At 34.1% G+C, this 24,685-nt stretch overlaps 1 protein-coding gene across 5 annotated transcripts in view; it reads right to left on the bottom strand.

Moving 5' to 3' along the window:
• LOC118190192 (protein Obscurin-like) overlaps nt 1-24,685 on the bottom strand; it is a 735,887-nt gene that overhangs the window by 328,806 nt on the left and 382,396 nt on the right. For all 5 annotated transcript variants that reach the window (XM_085817109.1, XM_085817110.1, XM_085817106.1 and 2 more), the window contains 4 exons: nt 23,337-23,406; nt 15,737-15,829; nt 12,424-12,516; nt 10,950-11,114 (listed from right to left, as the gene is read on the bottom strand). In XM_085817109.1, the coding sequence (XP_085673235.1) occupies nt 10,950-11,114; nt 12,424-12,516; nt 15,737-15,829; nt 23,337-23,406 (421 nt within the window). The remainder of the gene's footprint in view (nt 1-10,949; nt 11,115-12,423; nt 12,517-15,736; nt 15,830-23,336; nt 23,407-24,685) is intronic.

The raw sequence follows: 24,685 nt of genomic DNA, 5'->3' as shown, positions 1-24,685 counted from the left end.
GTGCCTTTGGATTTATTGTGAGTTTCGCAATTGACGCAGTGTGGAGTCTGCTTTGCAGTTATCCTGGCTATGAGCTTGTCCACCGTTTACGCAGGTCAACGCTGCTTTACAAGAATGACTCAAGTGTCCCAGCCGCTGGCAATTAAAACACCTTGCAACATGAAAGTATTTTCTGAAAGCACAAGAGCTAAATCCTATGAGAATTCTTCTAATGTCCTTAATATCCTCGTACAGATTCTGCTTTAGGTCGACGATCCAAGGGAGGCCGATAGTTGTGCGAATAGGATTTCTTGGATGTATTTGTTCTTCAATTGTTGAGGGCACCAGGCTCGCAAAAGCCTCACGTATGTCGTCTGCTGTTGCGGATGTGGGGGTACCAAAGACAGCTTCACTGCAAAGCACCAGAGTACAGCTCCTGACTCTGCTCGGTCGTTGTCGGAACTCCACGTACTCTCGAGACTATCCACGCTACAATTCGCGATGCACTCGACGACACACAGAGCACAGCTCCCGACTCTTCGGTTCAGCCGTTCCCGGAACTCATCACGCTCTCTGGACGATGTTCTAACCGCGATACACTAAGAGACTTTTCGATGCAATCGACGACTCACTCAGCGCTCGCTGGCCGGCTGTCAACACGATCGTCTCCGCACAGACTAACTAGATGAGACAAACACACTGACTGCGGACCAGCAGGGTATATATAGCTTTCGGCTTGTGTTCGAGAATATTCTGGGCTAAACTGGTAAGAATTCGTTCCAGAAGGTTCTCATCCGTTCATGGCATATCGCCAATTTTATCACCAAATGTCGCCAAATGTGGCAACCGTGCCATTTTATAGCAAACCTAAAACTGCTTTGCGGGGAAGCCATCTTAGCGCGCCTGTACTATTAAAAAATAATATATGCAGTACTCTGAAATTTACAGTATTTTTGAGAACATAAATATTGGTTCTGACCCATCAACTTGTAAGGATCTTAAGTTTTACTAACGTTTATTTTATTTTAAATCTTTACTATCACTTCTTATTTTCTACTTCCGGCCAGAATTATAAGCGTTAATGTATTTATGCAAAGTTTGTCTGGCGAACGCCAAGTATTTAAATTGTGGCTTTTTGCCAAGCGAAAGAGAGGAAGCAGTTAGTAGAAGCAGGCCGCTTACCTTAGAAGTTTTACTCAGTTGCTGGTTGCCTTCCAGGCCAGAGGTTTAATCCTCTTGATAACTTTAAACGTATTGTAGTGTTCACAGTTCTCTGTACTACATACGGCTTCCTGTTAATATAAGGCCAATCTTCCACGTTTATTATTTCAAAGTTAAATTAGAGTTTAGTTTTATTTTTATATTCTTGCGTTTAGACCACAAGTAGTGAGTCTTTGTATTCCGAAGTACGGAAGTTATTGTAAATAGAGAAAAATAAAGGGTTTTGTATACACTTCTTGTGTATCCTGTCTAGTTCCCACAGTGATTGAACATAACTTTAGTAAGCTCTCTATTCCGAGTCAGGTCCTTGCATGTTTCCGAAGAAAGTAAGACGGAACATTGGACCTGATAGTGGCGCCCAACGAAGAAGAATAACCATGGCCGAGTTTCAAGAAGAACCTGTGCTGCCTGCAGAAGCGGCTCAGAATCCAGAAATGCCAGCTGCCGCCCTGGAAGGATTTGGTTACATCGTCCAGACCATGCGCGCTTCGATGAAACCAGAAGCAACATTTAATGGAAATTCACCGGTAACCAGTTTTTTGGAAAAATTGGATGACCACTTCATGCTCTACCCCGTGCACGAATTTCAAAAAGTTACCTTAGCTACCAGCGCTTTGAGGGGCAAGCGCTTAACTGGTTCAAATGTATAGGCAGAAGTCTCTTGGGTCAAGCAGGAAGTCCCACCTATACTTACGAGAATTTCAAGACTGCCCTAGTAAAAGCCTTCCCTGTTGTAAGGGATCGTGCGAAATTAGAAACGGAACTTTTTAGTATATATCAACAAAGAATCGAAAACCTCTTAAGCTTCATTTTAAGAAAAATTCACGTCTTCAAACTCTTGTATGGAAACCGTCCAGATCCTGAGATAATTCAAGTGATTCTGCCGAGGTTACTGCCCCAAGTGCAAGACTTTATTGAATTAAGAAATCCAACTACACTGGAAAGGTTATTTGAGCTAGCAATCCAGTTTGAAAGTAGAAAAACGGCGGACATTGAAAGAAGACGCCAATATCAACAGCGAAACCAATTTGGTGCGCCAAGACTACAGCAAACTCAAGCACACGGCTACGGAAGCAAAGCGAATCAGTGGGCAAGGTAACCCGAGCATTCAAAAACAGCCGGCGAACGTCGACAGTTCAATAGCAACCCAGGAAAAAAGTCTCAACGCCAGTGGAAAAAGAAGAAAAGCACGGAAATGAAAAGTAATTTAAACTAAAACGGATTTCTGCTGACGGGAGGGTGCGGAAATCCGAAGGCCAAGAAAACCCCTCTTCCTTCAAGTTAAATACAGTAATGGTGAAAAATTTGACTCTTCCGAAGATTGAAGTCTTGGTGAATAATATCCCAGCCACCGCACTCCTGGATACAGGCGCGCAGTGTTCCTGTGTGGCAGAAGAATTTTTTAGGAAGTATTTTCGGAAATACCGCATATATAATTCGGATAATACGACAGTGTTAGCGGCGCAAGGAGAAAAATGTAAGTGTATAGGTAAAGTACCGCTGTATGTCCGTATCAAGGACGAACAAGTAAAGGTGATGTTTTTTATAGTAAAGAATCTGCAAGCACATATAATCTTAGGAATAGATTTTCTTTCAGAGGCACAAGCAACGCTGGATTTTAATGAAGCGTCCCTTAAGCTGACAATGAAACCAGTTCGTGCAGAAAAGGCTGAACCGCCGATGTTAAATCTTGACCACCTGCCTAATGACGAGCAAGGAAGAATCCGACAAGTGGTAAGTGAATTTGCTTCGTTATTTAGTGATATTCCAGGATTTACTCAGGTTACTAACCATAGTATTGACACCGGAGATTCAATGCCAGTTCGCCACAAAGCATACCGGTATGATAAGAATAAGGAAAAAATTATAGAATGGCATATCACCGATATGCTACGTAAAAAGATCATAACGCCCATCTCAAGTAGTTATGCTAGCCCGGTGGTTTTATGTAAGAAAAATAATGACTATCCTTTGACACATCCAAAAAGGTGGAGATTCGCAATTGATTACCGTAAATTAAACTCCATAACTAAATATCCGGTATATCCGTTACCTATTATTGAAGAAATTCTAAGGAACATAACATCCACCAAATATATGACGACTTTAGACTTAACGACTGGTTATTTTCAAATAGGGGTTAGGCCTGAGGACGTGCCTAAGACTGCTTTTATAACCAAGTCTGGCACTTATGCATTTTTGCGTATGCCGTTTGGCCATAGACATTGTGTTAAGGCCTGTTCTTGGAAAGTCCACATTTATCTATTTAGACGATATCATTATTACTAGTGATAATCTCGACCAACATGTACAGGATTTAAGACAGGTGTTTTCTTTATTAAATGAGGCCGGTCTAAAAGTTAATGTGGAAAAGTGCAAATTTGCAGCTCCTGAATTAAAATATTTAGGTTACAAAATATCTCAGAAATGAATAGAGACAGACGAATCAAAAATAATCGCTGTACAAAAGTATCCGACTCCAAACACGACAAAGAAGCTCTCTTCTTTTCTAGGACTTTGTTCATATTATAGGTCCTTTATAAAAGATTTTGCAGCTATCGCTGAGCCATTGTTAAAATTAAAAAGGAAAAAGGCAAGATTCTTATGGACGGCCGAAGCCAATAGTGCTTTCGAAAAATTAAAACAAGCATTAACGCAAGCCCCTGTGTTGAAATTTCCTGAAAAGGATGAGAATTTAGAAATTTCAGCGGATGCTGCGGATTATGCGGTACGAGCGGTACTTTCGCAAAATAAGCAGCCCGTGGCATTTTTTAGCCGAACTTTAAATCAAACACAAAGAAACTATTCCGCAACCGAGAGAGAGGCACTTGCAGTTTTGTTAGCAGTGCAAAAGTTCCGAGTCTATTTTGGAAAGGCGCAAATAACAGTGTACTCTGATCATGCGGCGGTAACTAGATTGTACTCAGGGAAAAACTTATCCCGAAGGTTAATAAGATGGGCACTCAAGCTACAAGAATATAATCTGGTAATCAAACATACCCCCGGAAAGGAAAATATCGTAGCAGATGCCCTATCAAGAATTAAAATAGATGAACAAGGTAATACTGTAAAGGTGGCAATGCTCACAGCATGTACAATAAATTCCCGAGAAACTGTAATAACGGAACTGGGTAAGGATCCTGAGTTTGGAAGCATTTATGAGTATTTAAAGGATCCTGAAAATTTTAGCCACCAAGATATTGTGGCGATAAGAAATAGGGCGGCCCATTACGAAATAATAGATGGTCTATTATTTTATACAAAAACTACGAATTCCAACAACGAATTTCGACCTGTTATCCCAGCTAGTCTTAGATTAAATATCCTGCAGGAGCTCCATGACAGCTCTTTAGCTTCTCATGCTGGTATTCGAAAAACTATCCAACGCGTACGCGAGGCAGTCTACTTTCCTGAACTGCAAAAGTTAACAAGGGCGTATGTCCAGTCCTGCCCAACATGTCAAGCAGTTAATTATATTAATTTCCGCCCGGCCGGGTTTCTAAATAGTATTAAATCCGAATTTCCAAATGAAATAATTGGCATCGATTTATTGGGCCCTTTCCCAAAAAGTCAGTTAAATAAAAGTCGCTATCTCTTTGTTATGGTTGATCATTTTAGTAAGTGGACCGAAATTGTTCCCTTAAAACGAGCCTCCGCGAAATTAGTTACTGATTCTATTTTAAATAAATATATTTTAAAATACGGGGCGCCCCTAAAAGTTATATCGGATAATGGTCCTCAATTTGTAAGTAATGTATTTGGAGACATGTGCCAAAAACTGGGCATACGTCATTTAAAAATGGTCCCATATCGGCCGCAATCAAATATAGCGGAACGGGTCAATAGAAATATAGTGAAAATTATCCGTAGTTATGTTAAAAATTTTCATAAAAGCTGGGATAACTATGTCAATGAATTTGCTTTCGCCCTTAGGACCGCAAAACATGATACAACGGGCAAAACTCCTGCTGAGTTATTTTTAGGCAGAAAGATTATAACGCCGTTAGATAAATTATTTTATGTGCAACAAAGAGCCCCAGAATTTAAAATGGGTGATATAGAAAAACTAATTAAGGAAGCAAAGAAGAATACTGAAGTAGCACAGAGAAAACAAAAACTGTATTATGACTTGAAACGACGGGGAGTAACTTATAAAGTAGGGGATGAAGTTTTAAAAATTAAGCATTCACTTTCTTCAGCACCAGAAGATAAAACTGCCAAATTTTTTCCACGATTTGAAGGACCATATGTTATAGAAAAAATAACTCACGCTGTAGTAGTGTTAAAAGCCAGAAATGGTGAAACCTGCTCCGCAAACGTTGATCAAATCAAACCCTACTATGATCGTAATAAAATGCAAATATTTTCAGATCTTTTGCAGGATCCGGCACGGCAGACACCGCAGGCACAAGCTCCAGAGGTGGAAAAACGACAAGTACAAGGGCAAGCCATTAAGAGGCAGGAGCAAGTGAAAAGAAAGTTTCCCCGCGGGAAAATTGAAGGTAACAAGAAAAAGAAGCCGTTCCACCGTCCAGAAAAGACAGCTCACGAACACCCCCAGAATGAAGAAGGGAGAAGGACGACGTATGCAAAGAGAACCAGGAGAAATGACGGCAACTATAACCCGGCTCTAAAACGGAAGATCTACTCATCCGACAGGACTCTCCGCAGCAAATGTCGCCGAACTGCGGAAGGGCCATCAGCGGCGGAGGAAAAGTTACAAGGAAAATTTGAACGGCCAGCAACGAGGTCCAAGCAGGAACACGAAAGAAGTTTCCCGGTTCCACCAAGACCAGCTGCCATCAAACGACCAAGACCACAGGTAGAAGCGAAAAAGAAGGTATTCAAGGGTGACCGAACTGGAGAAAAAAGAAAGCATCTAGAGGAAGGCACTGAAGGGCGAGCCCGTACAATAAGGAGGATAAATCAAACAACAATCTGCACTACCTTTCAAGACTGGGCCCAGAAAAGAATGGCCGAATATCACAAAGATAAGTAAAATTTTATGTTACTTTGCAAACTTAAGTTAATCTTTCATTCTTACTGCAAGTGGCAGATTTCAAGGCACTGAAGGGCGAGCCCGTACAAGAAGGAGGATAAATCAAACAACAATCTGCACTACCTTTCAAGACTGGGCCCAGAAAAGAATGGCCGAATACCACAAAGATAAGTAAAATTTTATGTTACTTTGCAAACTTAAGTTAATCTTTCATTCTTACTGCAAGTGGCAGATTTCATTCTTACTGCAAGTTTTACCTCATGCGAGGTCTACCTTTATCGCCAAAAGGGCGAGAAATGAGTTGTTACCGATTTTGGTATTATGTTTTTCAATTACTCGCGCGTAAAACTAAAGTTGATGTATAATAGCGTTGTGTAAAGACTTAAATATTGTAAAAAGTTATTGTATAAATATTATTTAAAACATTCTGGCAAGAAAGAAGTTTTAGTATGAAAGACTTTTTGAAATGTATTATTTCAATGTAGAAAGAATTGGCACTTGCTTTGAAAAGAATAGAAGTTAACAATGTACTACTAATGTATGTTTTCAAATGTGTAAAATTAACGGCATGTTAATATGTTCTTATATACAATGTGAACTGTTATTTTAAATGTTAAGAAATACCGTGTTATGGTAAAAGTGAAAGTAATGTTAAATTTTTTTTTATTCGTGTGACTGTAAAAAGACTAAATCATGGTGAATATGTGTTAAAGGTTGAATGATGTAGTTAGGCTCTCTGACGCTACACTTCAGAGTTAGCCACTTTCAGAATAGTACCTCAGGGTTTAGAGTTGAAATTAGGGTGTGTTACGAGGTCTTGGTATGTTGAATTTTAACACGTTAGTGTTTTGATTGTAGGAGGAAGTGTTGAACACATAGACATAAACACATTCGTGTTTGGTGTTCTTGTACAACACATGTCAGAGAGCACGGGGAGAGATAACTAAAATAGTTATGAATGAAATAAGAATGTTAAGAGAAATATAATTATACATGTTACTTGCCAATTCATTGTGTAACATTTCATTAAACTAGTTTTCCTTCCAGATCTCTGGAAGGAACCAGATTTGAATAAAAGCTCCTGTTTAGATGCAGTACAGATGAAAAAAAATTGTGTGTCCTGGGAGCTGCTATTGGAAAAACAAATTTCTTTCTTTTAAATTTCTAGTTTCTAGCGAAAAATGTTTGTAAAAGATTGGCCTCGCGTTAGATTCTAGAGCTAAAAGTTTTCAACAAGGTCGTTTTAGACCTCAGTTTCAAACTAATTAACTCTGGCGGGAAGTATGTAAGGATCTTAAGTTTTACTAACGTTTATTTTATTTTAAATCTTTACTATCACTTCTTATTTTCTACTTCCGGCCAGAATTATAAGCGTTAATGTATTTATGCAAAGTTTGTCTGGCGAACGCCAAGTATTTAAGTTGTGGCTTTTTGCCAAGCGAAAGAGAGGAAGCAGTTAGTAGAAGCAGGCCGCTTACCTTAGAAGTTTTACTCAGTTGCTGGTTGCCTTCCAGGCCAGAGGTTTAATCCTCTTGATAACTTTAAACGTATTGTAGTGTTCACAGTTCTCTGTACTACATACGGCTTCCTGTTAATATAAGGCCAATCTTCCACGTTTATTATTTCAAAGTTAAATTAGAGTTTAGTTTTATTTTTATATTCTTGCGTTTAGACCACAAGTAGTGAGTCTTTGTATTCCGAAGTACGGAAGTTATTGTAAATAGAGAAAATAAAGGGTTTTGTATACCCTTCTTGTGTATCCTGTCTACTTCCCACAGTGATTGAACATAGCTTTAGTAAGCTCTCTGTTCCGAGTCAGGTCCTTGCATGTTTCCGAAGAAAGTAAGACGGAACATTGAACCTGATAAACTCTCTAACACTACCACATCCACAAACCAAATCCTCTAGCTCTCAAATCCTCTAGAGCCGTGGTTGGTTGCGTTTAAAGAGGACTCAAGCCCTTCTAATAAAACACATACATTAGTCTCAACTATGCATTTGTGATATTTGTATTTTTTTTAAAAGCAGTGGTACCATAATTCTGTTACTTTGAAAGTACGTGAAACTTATTAAAAAATTACTATTTAAGAAACATGTTACTAGATTTAGATATACACATTTTGAACATGCCTATTATTCTGTTTAGAGTAAATTGTATGAAGGAAATATTTAATAAATATCAGAAATCGCTCGTTTAAACCATTTTAATTGACGGAGGTAAGTGCCCGCTGTATCAAAAAATGATTTTTTTATAAGTATCGAATAAAATGGGAAAAAGGGAATTGGGGGGGGGGCGAGGCAGCGGACGAATAGACACTATTTTGAGCTGAGGCACTAAACTGGCTGTACAACATATTTCAGATTTAGTGAAAATCTTCTCATGTGGGAAACCTTTTAAAAAAATTTAATCCTAAATATTATTCAGAAACTATTTAAAAAATTATAACTTAGAACTTCCTAGAAAAGTGACGTGAATGGGGGAAAAAAACGTGTGGCAGTTTCTAGCATAAGTTATGCCTCATAATTAAATTTATTCGTTATTTCGTGTAATTTCCGTGATAATTTGTGACTTAATGTTTTTAAATCAAAAACTGTTTTCTTGTTTATGCATCGTATTTTTATTTTTGTATAAAGTAAAACACTAAATTAAAATTTGATATTTTATTCATGCGATACGAAAGGCAAGCCTTTTGTAAAAATTTTTATAGCTTGTAGAGACATTAGGAAGCAGGCAAGAGAGATTGAAAAATTAGCAACACTTTCACCGGGAATCGAACCGCGGACCTCTGAAATATGCGCCCAGGGTGCAGACCACCACACCACGAAGGTACGTCTTGAAGGTTGGAGAAATACCTTATAAACACACATCTGGATGCTACTTATCTTTTGTGAGCAGTTTCTTTCTGACAAAAGACTGGTAAGCTTCAGAATGCATTAAATGAAGCTCTCATGATACATAAATATGCAATTAAAAAGATGCTTTTACAAAATTATATAGCAGTGAGAAAGTGCACAGAGCAAGTCGTTGCTGCTTATTATCAGATGCCAATTTGATATAACCAGAAGTATAGTCTACTTATCTTTTTTTTTATGACAAAGCAAATCCGAATGATTACAAGAAGACACTATAGAGTATGATAGTATGATCAGATTGCAACATTTTGACTAAAGCCCACTTAACCAGCCAAATGCGCGCCCATTAACGTATGTCAGTGATTATGCATACAATGGGTTGACAACCCGTTACCATTCTTTTGAAACCACATTTTTCCAAATCATTCATTTCGCATATCCTCTGGAAACACTTTATATAATTGTTTAAGATAAATCGGAAGAGACAGAATGGAGTACCAAATAAACAATAAACAGGGGAAATAAAATCTGAAATAGTTTCGATTTTAACATCGAAACAAAAGGGCTCGTTTTCCCCGCAATGTCTGCTCTACTTCTTCAGACAATGGCAGTTCGAATTTTTATTTTTGAAGTCGTTTGCATTTTAGATCGATGTAAAAAGAAGAGAAACACGCAAAATAAAACTTAAACTTAGTTAAAACAGCTACCTTATGTTTGGCGTAGATTTTAATAAAAGCTGTATTGATTTCAAGAGGGAAGAGGAACAGGCCGCCCTCTACAGCAGAATATTTTTGCTCTGGACGAACTCTCCAAATCAATATTATTTGAATGCTATAGAACCGAAAGTCCTCTCAAGAGACTAATGGAATGGGAGGAAGGGCGGAAGACTCTTGGATACGTTTCTCGGGGATTCTCCTTCAAAACTGGGACGAACCTTGCTCAAGTTTGTACGAACATCTATAAAGCACCCAACCCAAGCTAATGATAGACGCAACCCTTTCTTTCTACTTTCCTGCAATAAAATTTGGTGATTTGATCTGATGTTACTCTCAGACAAGTGAAGATAAGTTAAAACAACAATTTTTCATACATGCAAAAAGATCTTATTCAGAGAATTCGCGTTCTATCGCAGGCTTCAGTATTAGCAGGTAGCCAATTTGAAAGTTTTTGTATACATTAAAGATAAAAATACTTCTAGTTTAATGCATTTTTTTTTGCATTATTATTAAATTAAAAAATAAAATAATAAAACTGCATGGGAATATTAATAGCGTAGCACTTTTAGCATTTGAAGACTCGTAATCTACTTGTGTGAAAATTCTTTCGGCGCACTAATATAACAAAATTATAACATAAGTAATTAAAGAATTAAAGCATTAATTACAGCATGTGAAAAAAATCAACCTTAAATTAGTCAACTTTAATTTTTAACTAACGACCATACAAAGAGAAAAGGAATGATAAAATTCCGAAATTTTGAAATTAAATATCTCAGTTAATTTCTGTCGTAAAGGCGTCATTTGTGTGTGTGTGTGTGTGTGTGTTTTAATGACTATGATCTTTTAATATATTTTATAGAAATTGGAGAACCACATAAAAAGTTAGATTTTTAAATTTGACAAAACTGACATTTAAAATTTAAAAATATCAAAACATAAGAATTTACATCCTTAAAAACATTTTTGCAAACATTAGAATCAATCTGCGGTCAAGATTTTGGAATTTAAGAACGCATAAAGACTTTTATCTGTACAGTATGTATTACAAATTTCCAGCAAATATTTTGCAGTCATGTGATTCACAATATATGTAAAAATATGCAGGACTAAGTTATAAATATGTTTATGAAAAAAAGGCGAAATATTGTGTTATATTTTTCTAAAGGATTTTTACTCACATGTTTTATTACACGGCCAATCTTGAGCAAGTCACCTTGACAACCCTGTATAGCTTGAATTAGTTGCAAATCCTTTGTCCTTGTATTGATGCTGTGAATGAAATCTAAAGCTTTCTGCAAATCTGTAGTGTCTTCATTTAATCGGGTGGAATATTTGATAAGTTCCTAAAAATAAAATTATGAATAGTATAAATATAAACATAAATTTGAATGATGAGAAAGCGATCTTATTTTCTCATGAAACTTTTGTAATATATTCCAGCTTCAATTTCATTAACGCTGGATGCATTAAATTTTACTTAATATTAAAAATTTAATTGTAAGTCATAAAAATTGAGTGGAATCCTATCTGTATTTATCTAAGAGAGAATATATTAAAAAATAATTTTTGGCATAAGATAATTTTTTTATTCTTCTGATTTTGAATCTGGTGTTAAACGTACATTCATTATAAAAGTTGAATGTTAAGTTGTAAGGATCTTAAGTTTTACTAATGTTTATTTTATTTTAAATCTTTACTATCACTTCTTATTTTCTACTTCCGGCCAGAATTTTAAGCGTGAAGGTTTTTATGCAAAGTTTGTCTGGCGAACGCCAAGTATTTAAGTGTGGCCTTTTTGCCAAGCGAAAGAGAGGAAGCAGTGAGTTCGAAGCAGGCCGCTTACCTTAGAAGTTACGCAGTTGCTATTTGCCTTCCAGGCCAGAGGTTTTAATCCTCTTGATAAATTAAACGTATTGTAGTGTTCACAGTCTCTGTGCTACATACGCTTCCTGTTATTATAAGGCCAATCTTCCACGTGTATTATTCTAAAGTTAAATTAGAGTTTAGTTTTATTTTGATATCTTTTACGTTAGACCCCGAGTGGAGGGTCATTGTATTCCGAAGTACGGAAGTCATTGTATATAAAGAAAAATAAAGGGTTTTGTATACCCTTCGTCTGTATCCTGTCTACTTACTACAATTAGTGAACATAGCTTTAGTAAGCTCTCTGTTCCTAGTCAGGTCATTGTATGTTTCCGAAGAAGGTTAGAAGAAACATTGAACCTGATAAAGTAATAGGTTCTCTAAATTTTAGACATGTTACATATTAAGCTTTGAAAGTATTAGCTCTATTAAGTGTTAGATTTTGTTAAGCATTAGCGTTACGTACTACATTCCGAATGGAAACACTTTTAAGCTTTTATGTTTGTGGGTAAGATAGCATTTACAACCTAAATAACATTTTAATAATTACCCTTTCTTTTTGACGTTGTAACATACATCTATCTGTTAGACACTTACATTCTAAAGTCGACGAAGAGACATTGTAAATTTCAAAATTAGTTCAATATTAAACATGTATCCAAGCTTTTAATAGTTATCAAAATATGACTATAAACCGACTAGATAAGGGAGTAAGCTGCTTCTTTAATGACTTTCCCAAGATTTAATGCATATTAAAGATATTGTAATGGAAATAGAAGTGAAAGATACCTTTAGAAGAAGCTGGTAATCATTTAGCCTCTGAATTGGTAATTTCAAATGGTCGCTGAGAAGCTTGTCATCGTCAATCATTCGACTGTGATCCTAGACATCATTAGAAAAAAAAATACATTTTTAGTAGTAATTGATTACCTAACACATACATACAAAAATTATCATGTTGCGTCATTAAAATTAAATATTATATTTTTAATTACAGAATGACGATCCATGCAACTTGCCGGAAACTCATGAGTAAGTAAATTTTGCAAAGATAAAAAAATTGACAAACAACATAAAATGAATAAATAACATAACATAAAATGAATAAACAACATAATAAAAGCTGAAATTTCATTGTAGTGTTAAATAGTACTTTTCCTAAAAACCTCATTTTTTCAACGAGGATCGAAGAGTGATTCAACTTAATGAGACCTACTGGAAAGAATAGAGAAAAAAATTCAATCTTATTTCCACAAGAAAGAAAAAGGTGGATTATGATTAGTTAAGATTCAACCATTAATGAACTATCAGATTTTTAAAAAGGGATCGCACTTTATCTTATAAAAAAAACAAATTCTAATGAAATGCTTTACTTTTTGCAAAAACTGAAAATGCAAATAATCGTTCATGGATTAGAAAATACTTTTTAAAATTTAAAAATCTCTTAAAATAAATTTTAAAAGATTCCAAACTATGACAAACGTTATGAGTAACTTTAATTATGCAGAACAATTTATTCCAAAGGCTATTATTACATATGATTTTCATCTTCTTTCACGTTAGAACATTTGACAATAGATTCAGCAATTTAGGCTAATATGATACAATTTTTTAAATATGTTCAACTCTCATCCACGTCACTCTCGAGTGGCTCCAGAAAAATCTTCAAATGGAACTAATTTATTTACAGGGTTATGTCGATTTGAAAAGCATTTGTAAAAACATTAGAATCAAAAACTGACTCTTATGACATTTACATAATAAAAGGAAAAATTTTTAATTTGAGAACTCTGAGTGCTTTTGGATCAAATTAAGTCTACGAAACTTCCCCCCCCCCCCTCCTAAAAACGGAATTCACGAAACTTAAATCACGGTGGTGTCCTTAACTGACGAAAACCTGCAACATCAATTACGACGCGCACATATAAGTACAAATATCGACTTAAAAAACTAAGTGGAAGGGATAAGAAACAATTTTCCACTAATTACGAGTACAATAAATTAAATATTATTCGATTGTTTTATTGATTATAATTGTCATAGTTATTTATGTACAGTCATAAATGTTTAACTGTTCTATTAATATATGAATAATAATAAAAAGTATAACAATAATGTATTCTGTTTTAAATTTTCATCTAAAAAATTATATCTATATCTATATAAAATTTATCTCTTTCTCTCTCTCTGTATATATATGCATGTATACAATGTGGTCCGCCGGAAAAGAAATGAATTTTTACAAGGTCTTGGCCTTTTCTAGAAGACACTAAGGCAAAGCGGTGACTTTTCAGAAAAGTTTCTTCTGAATGTTTAGAGTAAAATTCTTGCAAAGTTTTTCTAATTTAAAGAGATTGACATTGAATCTGAACGATGTTATATAGATAAAAAGATCTTGTTGTGGAAATATTGTTATGTTTCAATGCTTCTAATAGTGATAGCTTTCGTAACGAATTGAATGTTCTTTATACTATTAAACATTTCATTGTATATTTTTTCTATTAAAATCATTTCAACGAAATTTCGAAAATAATTTACTTTTATTTCATATTCCGAAATGAAATTTAATGTTTGTATCCTATTTCCTCCTTTTTGTTATGGGCATGTTACTTACTTCTCCACTGTTCCATGTTCCCATATAACAAACTTTAAAAATCGCTTTTAATTCTTCATCATAGAGATCTTCCCCATTTTAATTTATTATTTTATAAGTACTTTGCTGCAATAATCTACTTCATAAAGGCATCTCCGGAAAGTTCAGTACTTTTTCTCGTGTTAATTTGTGAAATTAAGTTTTGCTTTCTATTGTTAATGTTTTAAATTCATTTGATTTTAATTTAGAATTAGTTTTATATTTATATCAGTCTAGAGAATTTTTAAAATTGTTAATAGCAATTATATGGAACCTAGTCGCTTTAAATGTTCATGTCTGGCTCCGCGAAGACAGCCGGGCGACTTACCACCCCGTCTTAATCTTTCAGTTCTTGAAACTCAGAAATAACACCAGTCCAGAAGAAGGTTTAAAATAAGCCTTTTTATTAGTTTGTCAGCTTACAGTAAAAAACCTGTATGACAACAGAAATAGTATCCGCAACTTGAGGGGATAACAAAAACAAAATTACTGTATCATACAGATCTAGATGCTCACACTGCTGCTGGCATTCTGAAGTCATGAAACGTATTTCATTTTTCGCAGAATCACGTCGCGCATTCAGTTTTGCATCGACATCTAAAACTGGCTAAACCACCATTAGTTACTTCCTGCGTCACTCATTTTGGGCTCAATGACTTAAATTTAAATTAAAAAATAATTTAGCAATAAATTATTACGAAACGGAAATTTATCCCATCATCATGATATTTAAAAATTTTGAAACCCAGCAACAAACTTACTGGAAACAGATGGCATTTTTTAGCGCAATTTAAACTTCAGTTATCTGCTAGATGTTTGACTGAAATGAAACCAGACGAGATTCTAATTCTCAATAAAAGAAATAATAATGTAAGTCAAGGTATGATTAAAAAGAAAAAGAGGTTCGCAAATGAGAGACAATTTAACAAAGGGTTTTTGCGAGTCTTCTAACGTATTTTTGAGGAAAACGTTATTTTTAATTTCTCGTTTGAAAATTTAATTAAATTTCTGTTACGTTTTTATTAATTTTCATGATTCTTAACTGGGATAAAACCTGCCGATTCAAGCATTTCTCCGCTATCGTCTTCTTTATAATGAATAAGGAAAATTTCTCATCATTTCGAATATGAAAAATTAAGAAAGTACGTCTCAAAAATCACAAAAATTTAAATTACACAAATAAGCAATTTAAACACAAAAGGATTCAAAAGAAAAACTGGTTATGCGTAATTTCTCTGAACGCAGGAACGCTATTTCAGATGAAAAATATTTAACGACTTTAAAATATAGGATCTTAACCTTTATTGCCTAATTATTTAAGTTTACTATTTTGTGAATTAAAGTTAAAAATGAAATGATTATATATTATTTGAATTTTAATGGGAAAAAAAGTTTCAGAAATATTTGAAAACGGAAGTGAGTAAGTATAATTTTCTATTTCAGTAAAATATTCTGTTTTGTTTCACTTACATCAAAATATTCTTTCAGTGGGCCTTCTTTTAGCAGCCGCTGGGCTCTTGCTTCATTCCAGCAATAACTTGCATGCATGTCAAAATCACGTTCCTGTAATGAAAAGAAGTTTACTCAAAATGTATTGGTAATGACTAACTGAGTTATATACATACACCAACTCAAAATACATTAAAGTCCAAAATAATATTAATTCATGCCACACAAAAAGCCATAGTAAAATTCTGATTAGTCGTTGTTTCAGATTCGAAGTTTTTGAAAAGTAGTCCTCAGAGAGTTTTATTCTCCTAAATTTTAATAAATGGCAGAAAACCCCACCTACTTAAGCTGTCAACATTTGGCAAAATATTAAATTAGCACAAAGGTTTCACCGAAAAATCAAATGTCACGCTAAATTTTGCCAAATTGAAGTTCCAACAAAACTTGCATTATCAGAAGAATGCTAGTGAGAAAAATAAATACTGGATATTATGCTAAAATTTGCTGTAAATAGTGCGATATTGTAAGACGCCTGAACACAATCATTGTTTCTTTTTGACGTCGAAGCAAACATATTATTCACCACGGATCTCTTCTGAAGTTTTTCTCTCAATGTTTGAATTTATTTTAAATCTCTACCCGTTTTATCAGGATGACACCTTCTCGAATGATTCTTAGACTTAAATGATTTCATAGGGACACTGCTTAAAACTTTGTTGAATAAAAGGCGCATAGGCAGGTATTTATCCAATAATGATTAAATGAACCGAATTTCAAATAATCAACGCTTTACTGCCTACATTTCTTTTTCAATTGGGCCATGTTTAGCAGCAAATACTTGAGGACAAAAATTCAGCTATTTAATGACTTCACCATTCCCCTCCCCCACCCGAGACAGACTCGTCAATTTGAAAAGTATCTTCAGGCGTCAGTAAGCGCACACATTTGTCGCGGTTAAATCTGGCTTTGATCATTACCTCCGATATACACTTGTCGCTTCATGTTTTTCAACCCCCCCCCAGCAAAAATGGAAGTGATTGAATGCTTAATTGGTCAAGTTCCCACCGCAGAGGATTGTATCATGATCACGCAAAAGACAGTTCACTTAAAAAGTCGTGAAATAGGAATACACTTCCGGCCCCCTTTCAGCGGGCATTGAGAGGATTGTGTGTGTTTGTTCATTTTCAGATAAGTGACTAAGGAAAAGAAAAGAATTTTTTCGCCTGTGTATGGAGACTATATTCAACATCCTTGAGTGTGCCAAGTAGGCAGTTTTGTAAACAGGTCTTGACAGCAGCTGAAAGGGGAAAGGAAACATTTCTAGGTCAGTTTCAGAATCTAAAAGTTTATCTTTGAAGGGGAAAAAAGCAAATATTTGATTTTTTTTTTTTTTTTTTTTTACAACGGTGGAATGGTTCAACATAATAAGACATAGCAATTCAGAATTGATTGCAGTTGTAAAACCTTATTTTATTCTTCAGTTAGATATACAGGGTATTTTTAAATTGAGGCATTATTGTTATCAATATATAATAATATTAATTCATGCCACAATAGAATTAAATAGAGTTAAAAAATTACTCAAAAATTAAATAGAGTTACTCTGAAAAAACCTTTAAGAAAAGTGTTACTAACAAAATATTTTAATCCATTCAAAAGCAGAATGAGTCTGAAATTGAATTATGTTAGCTATAATGTAAAATATTGTATTGGCTTTTAAACAGAGATGCTTCGATCGCCACGAAATATAAATAGTTGTCAGAATTACCTTTGTTCTTATTCTTAGGCGCACGTGTTTTACATCTCAGAAATGACTCGGGAATGTAAACATGATCGGAATCTCTACGCAATCAGAAGAATTACGGAAAGAATATTTTATATAAAAAATAAATTAATTTACTTACTTTTCTCAAAGTTCAAAGATGACTTTGATTCCCTTTAACTTGTACTTAACTACCTATTTATATTTAAAAAATATTTGCTTACCTTTTTCTTCTCAGAATGCAGAAAACAAAGGCAGTGTTTGTCTCTGACACTCGTGTATACTATAATTGACGAATTAAACAATTCATTGGAGCACAAGTAGTACACCTCTACGTTGTTGTTGCAAAGCTCTGGGTAAATCTCTGGACCAGCTTTGCTCAAATGGGACCCAGTATTTCGGACACCTATTTCTAGACCATTTACCCCCAATTTTTTTGTTTGTTGACATAGATTCCTTGTAGATTGGAGTCCACCCCTGGGGGTATAAATAGACCACTTTGGGAATCTATGATTTAGAATGTATGTATTATGTCGATTCTCAGTTGAAGAAAGTGGATCTGGAATTGATGTTTATCTCTTAATCCCAAAACTTCTTAAAACTGGGATTGGCTTAAAATTGTTAAAATTGCAAAATGCACTTTTATAAATAAAATGCAGCAATGTATTATTATAAATACTCTAGGAACATTACTTTTGTGTTTCATATGGGATGTTCTACGTTTTGCTGTCACGCTGATAGAACGTATAAAATCTTCGTAACAAAATTTCTATGAATTCAAAAAAATTCCTTGACAAATCAACTTTTTTCAACAAAATTTATTCTGCGGACGGAAAGAAACCAAACATAATGCCAGTTAGTCAAAGTAACATCAACGTTTTTGGAGTTAACCCTCTCAGCGTTATTGCCGGAAAATTTCCTACAGAAGGCTGACTTCTTTTTTCATTACACATGAAAATTTCTGCTAGCTTTTAATATATCCGATTTTGGTTTGGATGTTTATTGGAAGAAAAGAAATCAAGGTACAAAGTGAGACAGTAAACTTTTGAACCCTAATCTAAACGCGAGGCGAAAAAGCTATATTGCGCGAAATTCATTCGAACTCAGACATTATCATTTCAAAGACCGGCAAAGGTGGCAAGATAGTTGTCATAGACAAAAACAGTTACACTGATGGTGCCGCTAAACTCTTAAACGAAGGCCTATATAAGCTGATCCCTAAAGATCCTTCAACTTCGGACATCTCAAAATAAAAAATGCGATTAAATTTTCACAAATCTTTCCTATCCATTTAAAAAATCGTATATGCCATCTGTTGCAAATTGTGCCAGATCTACCCAAAATTCATAAAAATGGCATTGCATTCTGCCCTACTGTATCACATTTAGGCACTGCCTCGTGCCCTTTAACTAAATATTTAGTTTCTACTTTTTCGATTTTATTAGCTAACAATACTTCCAACAGAGTTATAAAATATCCAACAGAGTTTATAAAAAGTAAAAATATAAAAATCCAACAGAGTTTATAAAACGTATAAAGGATTTATAAAAGTATAAAGCATTTCCCTCAGAAGTTTTGTAGTGGTTCTTTATGTAAAATTATTATTTTCCAATATTCCAGTGGCAGATGCATTTAAATGTTCAGAAACGACAAACGAGACCGAGAATTTCTTTTCTCCTGTATCGAAACTGATGAACTAATTTCCCTTACTCTACTCTGTCTGAAACAAACACATTTTGTTTTCCAAAATAAGTATTACCACGGCCATGGGACGCCTTCACAGTCCTACCTTTGCTGATATCTATATGCATTATTATAAATCAATATTATTAGAAATTTTAAAATTCCTTCTCTGGTTCTACTATGTTGACGATACTTTTATACTGCTTGACGGCAATAATGATGATTCATATAAAATACTTTTTTTAATGAATTCTACTGATCCTTCTATTCAATTCACTTTTGAACTTAAAACATCCAGTTCGCTTCCATTCCTGAATATGTTGGTCACATGCTACATATTTACCGCTCTAATCTTTACCGTAACCCTCATCTGATTGTTTTCCACCACGCTTCAGATCATGTCATGCTACTAAACAGAAGTTAGTTTCATTCTATTCCTTCGTCTTCCGTACATTTCGTTTGCTTCTCCAAATCAGCTCTTGATCAAGATTTAAATTACTTAAAATCAGTTTCAATAGACAAAGACTTTTCACCTAACATTATCGACCAAGAAGTTAAAAAATTCTCATCTGTTCACATCAAAAAACACCCTCTCGTTTTAGGAGATTATAAGAATTCTGTTTTTATTGCTTTCTTTTCAACGATTAGCTATTAAACTGCATGTGTTTTGCAAAAATTCAATTTTTTCAATTTTTCTTCTGTCAATAAATTTTTTGTTGGTCAAACTCATAGAACTTTAAAATTGCATGCTAAGGAACATGAGACATATGTTGTAAGAAATCAAACACACAAATACTCCATTATCCAAAATTTTTAATCAGAAAATCACATTTTGCATTTTTCTGCAGCCAAAATTATTCAAAAATTGGTTCGCGAATTAGATTTTCTAGGGGCATTTCTATTCTAGTTCACGATTCTAATCTAATCCGTCTTTACTCTCAGCTTTAAAGATATCATTTCATAATAGTTTTCATTTTTCATCAATAGATGGCGCCAGTAGCTTGACTTCCTTCCTGTCATTCTTAAAGCCTTATCTTAGCTTATCAGTCGCTTCTCTTTCTTCATTTGCACTTCTGCAGCTGAAGAATAAGTTTCTACATTTAAACCTTCGAAAATGGTCCTGCAAATTTAAGTATATTATGCTGCTTCTTGTTGCTTTAACTCCTCCAATAATATTTATTCGGTGTTTTAACTCAAATTTAAGATCAAAATTTTCCTGCAACCTTATTTTCATTATTGTTGGGAAAATAAGAAAAGGGGAAAATTACATCTCTCTGTACTTTTTTGATGTAAGAGAAAAACAGTTCAACGCTATTTTTACATAGAGCTCCAAGATTTGTCAGGATATCAAAATAGTTATTACGAGAAAGTACAGACAATGCACAGCTTTGATTTTCTTATATTCGAAATCTGGCTTTATGTTCTAATGCATATAAAATCACCCAAGAAATTTTATTTCCGTTTCTTATAATCTGAAATTCTCACACTTGACTTTCTTAAAACAGTAATCAGCTGCGTGATACAAAGCAAGTTTAGCTGCTCTGTAGAGAAGAACTTATATAACTGACTTATACAAGTAAAGAATTAGTTCAAGAACTGACTTAAAATAACTACCATTTGATAATAAAAACAAAGTTCCAGTGACTTAATGTATTATATGCAGTTTTATGTTTAGCCAAGAAAAGCAAGAGAACATATCACTTAAAACAGAATATTTTAAAACAAGTCCCAAATACGGATGCTCTGAGAATGTTTTTGAAAGAAAAGATTTTGTAACATAGCATTCAGTAGCAATTTTAAGACAGAAAACTGAAAAATCACAAATTTCGTGTAATTTAAAGAAAGCAAATGAATCGCGAAGTTTGTTATTCTAAATGCCGGATTGTAATAATGAAATGTTTAGAAATACCGTTCAGATAAATATCTGAAAATTAAGTTTTTCATTCAGACATAAAATTTCTGCAGCAAAGTCGATATTTTTAATCATCCTCCTAATATCCAGGATAATTTGGTACATCTCAATGCACTAAAGTAGAAATACACTTAGAAAAGTAATATTTGCTGCAAGTTTCTCAAAAGTGTATATTTCTCTTTGGGATGAAGAGTCAAAATTCGATATCATAAGCTGTATGTGTTGTCAGCGAAAATTTCCTTACAATATTTTCCAAATTTGTCAGCAACAACTCCCCATCCAAAAGGTCGGAAGCAGTTTGTCAAGAGTAGCCAAATTCATTGATCTTATAGCAGTTCCTTCGCCGAAAACATACCCAGAGTGCATTACAGGGGTAGACAGATAATGTATCTGCGAGAAGGACAAGATTCATATAAACATCCCTGTCTTACACGGAATTCGAATCTGCGTCCTGCCGATCAAACTAGCAGTCAACTTCCGCTAATTACTATAACGGTTCAGAAAGATTTAGTCAGCGATATTATTTAGAAATAACAATAACATCTTCAAGAACATGAAGTTCGCGTTTAAATTATATCAAGAGAGGAAAGCGAATTCTAAGATATTAAACTAAAAAAAGAGTAACTGAAGAAATACATTTTATTTTATAATTTTAAAATGAAATGTGCACAACAAAGCTCAGACTGTAACTCCCCTCATAACGGAGTTACGCTTTAATCGGTTTCTTTTCTCATAGCCATCTTTAGGTCTTTCACATTATATCTCTGAAGCAGTTTTTAACGGAACTGATTGTCAAAACAATCCAATTTTATGTTTTACATGCACAGGATAGACGCATTTTTAAAATCTGTTTCAAGAAGCCTGATTTTTTTTTTTTTTTTTGCTTCGCTATGGAGTTTAAACTATTTCACTTCTTTCTGCTTAAAAATGTTTTAGTAAATTTGAAATCCCTTTTTTAATCATGAATATAATATCACCGCATTTATTATTTTAATGTTTATCAATGAGCATAGATAATATTCATTACAAAGTTATTTAACTTATTAAGGAACTTTATTTAATTAACTTTAATTACTGTAATTTAAAACTTAACTTTAATTTTAAAAACTTAACCTTAATTAAAAAATAACTTTAATTTAAATAACTTAACCTTAATTAATAAAAATAACTTTTTAAAAAACTTCGAGTTTCGTCATTCACAGTATTATATTTTAATCTTGACTTTTTCAGTTTTTAAATACCATGATTTCTGAAATTCTTAATTTTTATGACTTTTTTCGGGACATTATAGTTATAATTTTACAGTAATGTTGTCACATTCATATCGATTTATTTAAATTCTGTTCGCATTTTCATTTTTACTTCATGTTTATATTTCTGCATTTTGCAATGTGGTTTCTTTTCTTTTTATGCATTTGTATTTTAGTCTTTTGATTTTGCATATAATGTTACATGCAAATTAAGAATATTCGATAGAAATCGAAATTTGCAACTTATAACTCCCCACCCTCCCACTTGTTTTTTAAATATTACACTTACGCAGCATTAAAGCTAAGATAACAGAGAACGAACGGTAAAAGCTGCACAGGAAATCTCATTTTATGATAACGAGTTTTTTTTAAAGTACATAAATAGATGAATTATAACTCGGGTAGAAGCAAATCATTTATTTTCTGTGAAAATTCTTTTTAAAACATTTCATGATTACATTAGCGTAATCAAAATAGGAGAAGCAAGAAATTATTTGCGTCAGCCCTCTACTAACCGAGTCTATTAGATTGCCAAAAGCTGGCGGTTAGACCCGGGTTCATGTTCCGCTGAACGGGCTGATTGTAATGGGATTTTGTGATAATGTAAACAAAATCCAGTTTCTTTCAGAGAGTCCTCCAAAAAGGCATCTTCTCTTAGGCGAGATAGACTTTGCATGTTTTACCTTAATCAGTCGACCACTCCTTCATTCCCTATATCAGAGAAATAATGTGTGCCATGCTATGTTTTAATTTTTGTCGCAATGTTCATTGAAATTTTAATAACCTTAAAACAGATGCATCCAAGCAGCTGATACGTTAAAAATGCTTTTCTTGTTAACAGTAAATAGAACTATGAATAGAAATAGAGATAAATATTAGAATGCTGAAATTTAACTCGAAAAGTTAGAAGACATCTGAGATGAAAGTTTCCAATTTCCTGCTATTTTTATAGACCTTAAAATTTTACCTTAAAATAGACCTTAAAATTGTGAAAGTTCAGTTAAATCTACTTACCAGACGCAAAAATGTTTTTCCTAATTTGGTTGGTTCTTTAGCGTGATAATGAACTCCTTTCATAAGTACACTGAAATAAATAAAAAGAAATATTTTGAGTGAAGAAATTTTTCAAGTATTTAATAAAATAAAACAATTTGCAGGATATTATCCGAAACCTTATTAAAAACTATATGAAATATTCCATAGCGCTTAACTATTGAAATGCTTATAAAATAATTAATTCTATTATGTTAATAAATAAAATTTGTAATTAATTTTATCGCAGGGGTTCTCAAAGTGTGGCGCCGTCAAGAGTGATCTTGTTTACTCTTTTTCGAAATCTAAATTCAAATCGCTTGCGCTGTATAAATCGCTTGTTGAGTAGGAAACCGACAACACCGCTCTCCTCCCGCATATGGAATTTTGAGTTAGGTTTGACAACGCCCAAATTCTTTGCTAGCCGACGCGAGAGATTTCCAAATGCCCGCATTCAACCGTCGTGTCACATCGACAGGAGTTGCCGCGAGTGCTGTTTAGTGGTAGCATACAAGCCGCCGTAGGCCGCATTGCAAAAGTTCGTTTATAGTAAACGTAAGCAGTTAAAATTGTTAAGTTAAATAGAGGTAGCAATGAAGTGCTCTTGGTACTGATATAGAAAATTGTGATTTACGAACCCAAGCAGATAAACATTATAATATCTATTTAAATATATATATATATATGTGGGCAGTTCGGTTGCTTTGTTTTAATTTTGCTGTTTTGCATTTTTGTAAAATCTTAGTCACGAAATTGAAAGGTTTTTATTAAATAAGCAAGTCGACAGTTCAAGTCAGAGTGGCCAAGCCTCGAGAAATGGCTAGGGAGCAAAAAAGCGGAAATATCGCAAATACGATGTGTGCTATTTGAACTTTGGCTTTATTTTAGTAGAAGTAAATAACTAACAAAGACCGCAATGTGTGCTCCATTTGAATAAATTCTATCGTTCAAGAGTATGCTCCCAAGTAAGCTAAACGACATCTGGAGACCATTCACACTACCATGGTTGAAAATTCGCGCGAAAGTTTTAGTACTAAGTTGCAAAATTTACAAAAGCAAAAAACGTTTTCACTCAACAAGTCTCAGTACCTCGCAAAGCACTGCTAGCATCTTTCAAGGTGGCACACAGGGTGGCGAAGTGGAAGAAACCTCACATCAACGCAGAACTTATTTTACCGGCTGCTGTCGATATGGTTACTATTATGGTAGAAGAATAGGCGGGAAAACTAATTACAGATGCACCTTTATCTAACAACACTGTTAGTCGAAGAATCCATCATATAACCGAGGAACTCAATGACTAATTAATAGAGAAAATGAAAGGCAAAAAA

Source organism: Stegodyphus dumicola, chromosome 5 (assembly GCF_044657685.1).
Source record: "Stegodyphus dumicola isolate Sdum_Otavi_A_Nest chromosome 5, ASM4465768v1".
Taxonomy (NCBI): Eukaryota; Metazoa; Arthropoda; class Arachnida; order Araneae; family Eresidae; genus Stegodyphus; species Stegodyphus dumicola.
Note: the sequence above shows the minus strand (reverse complement) of the source record. Positions and strands in the feature narration are given on the sequence as shown.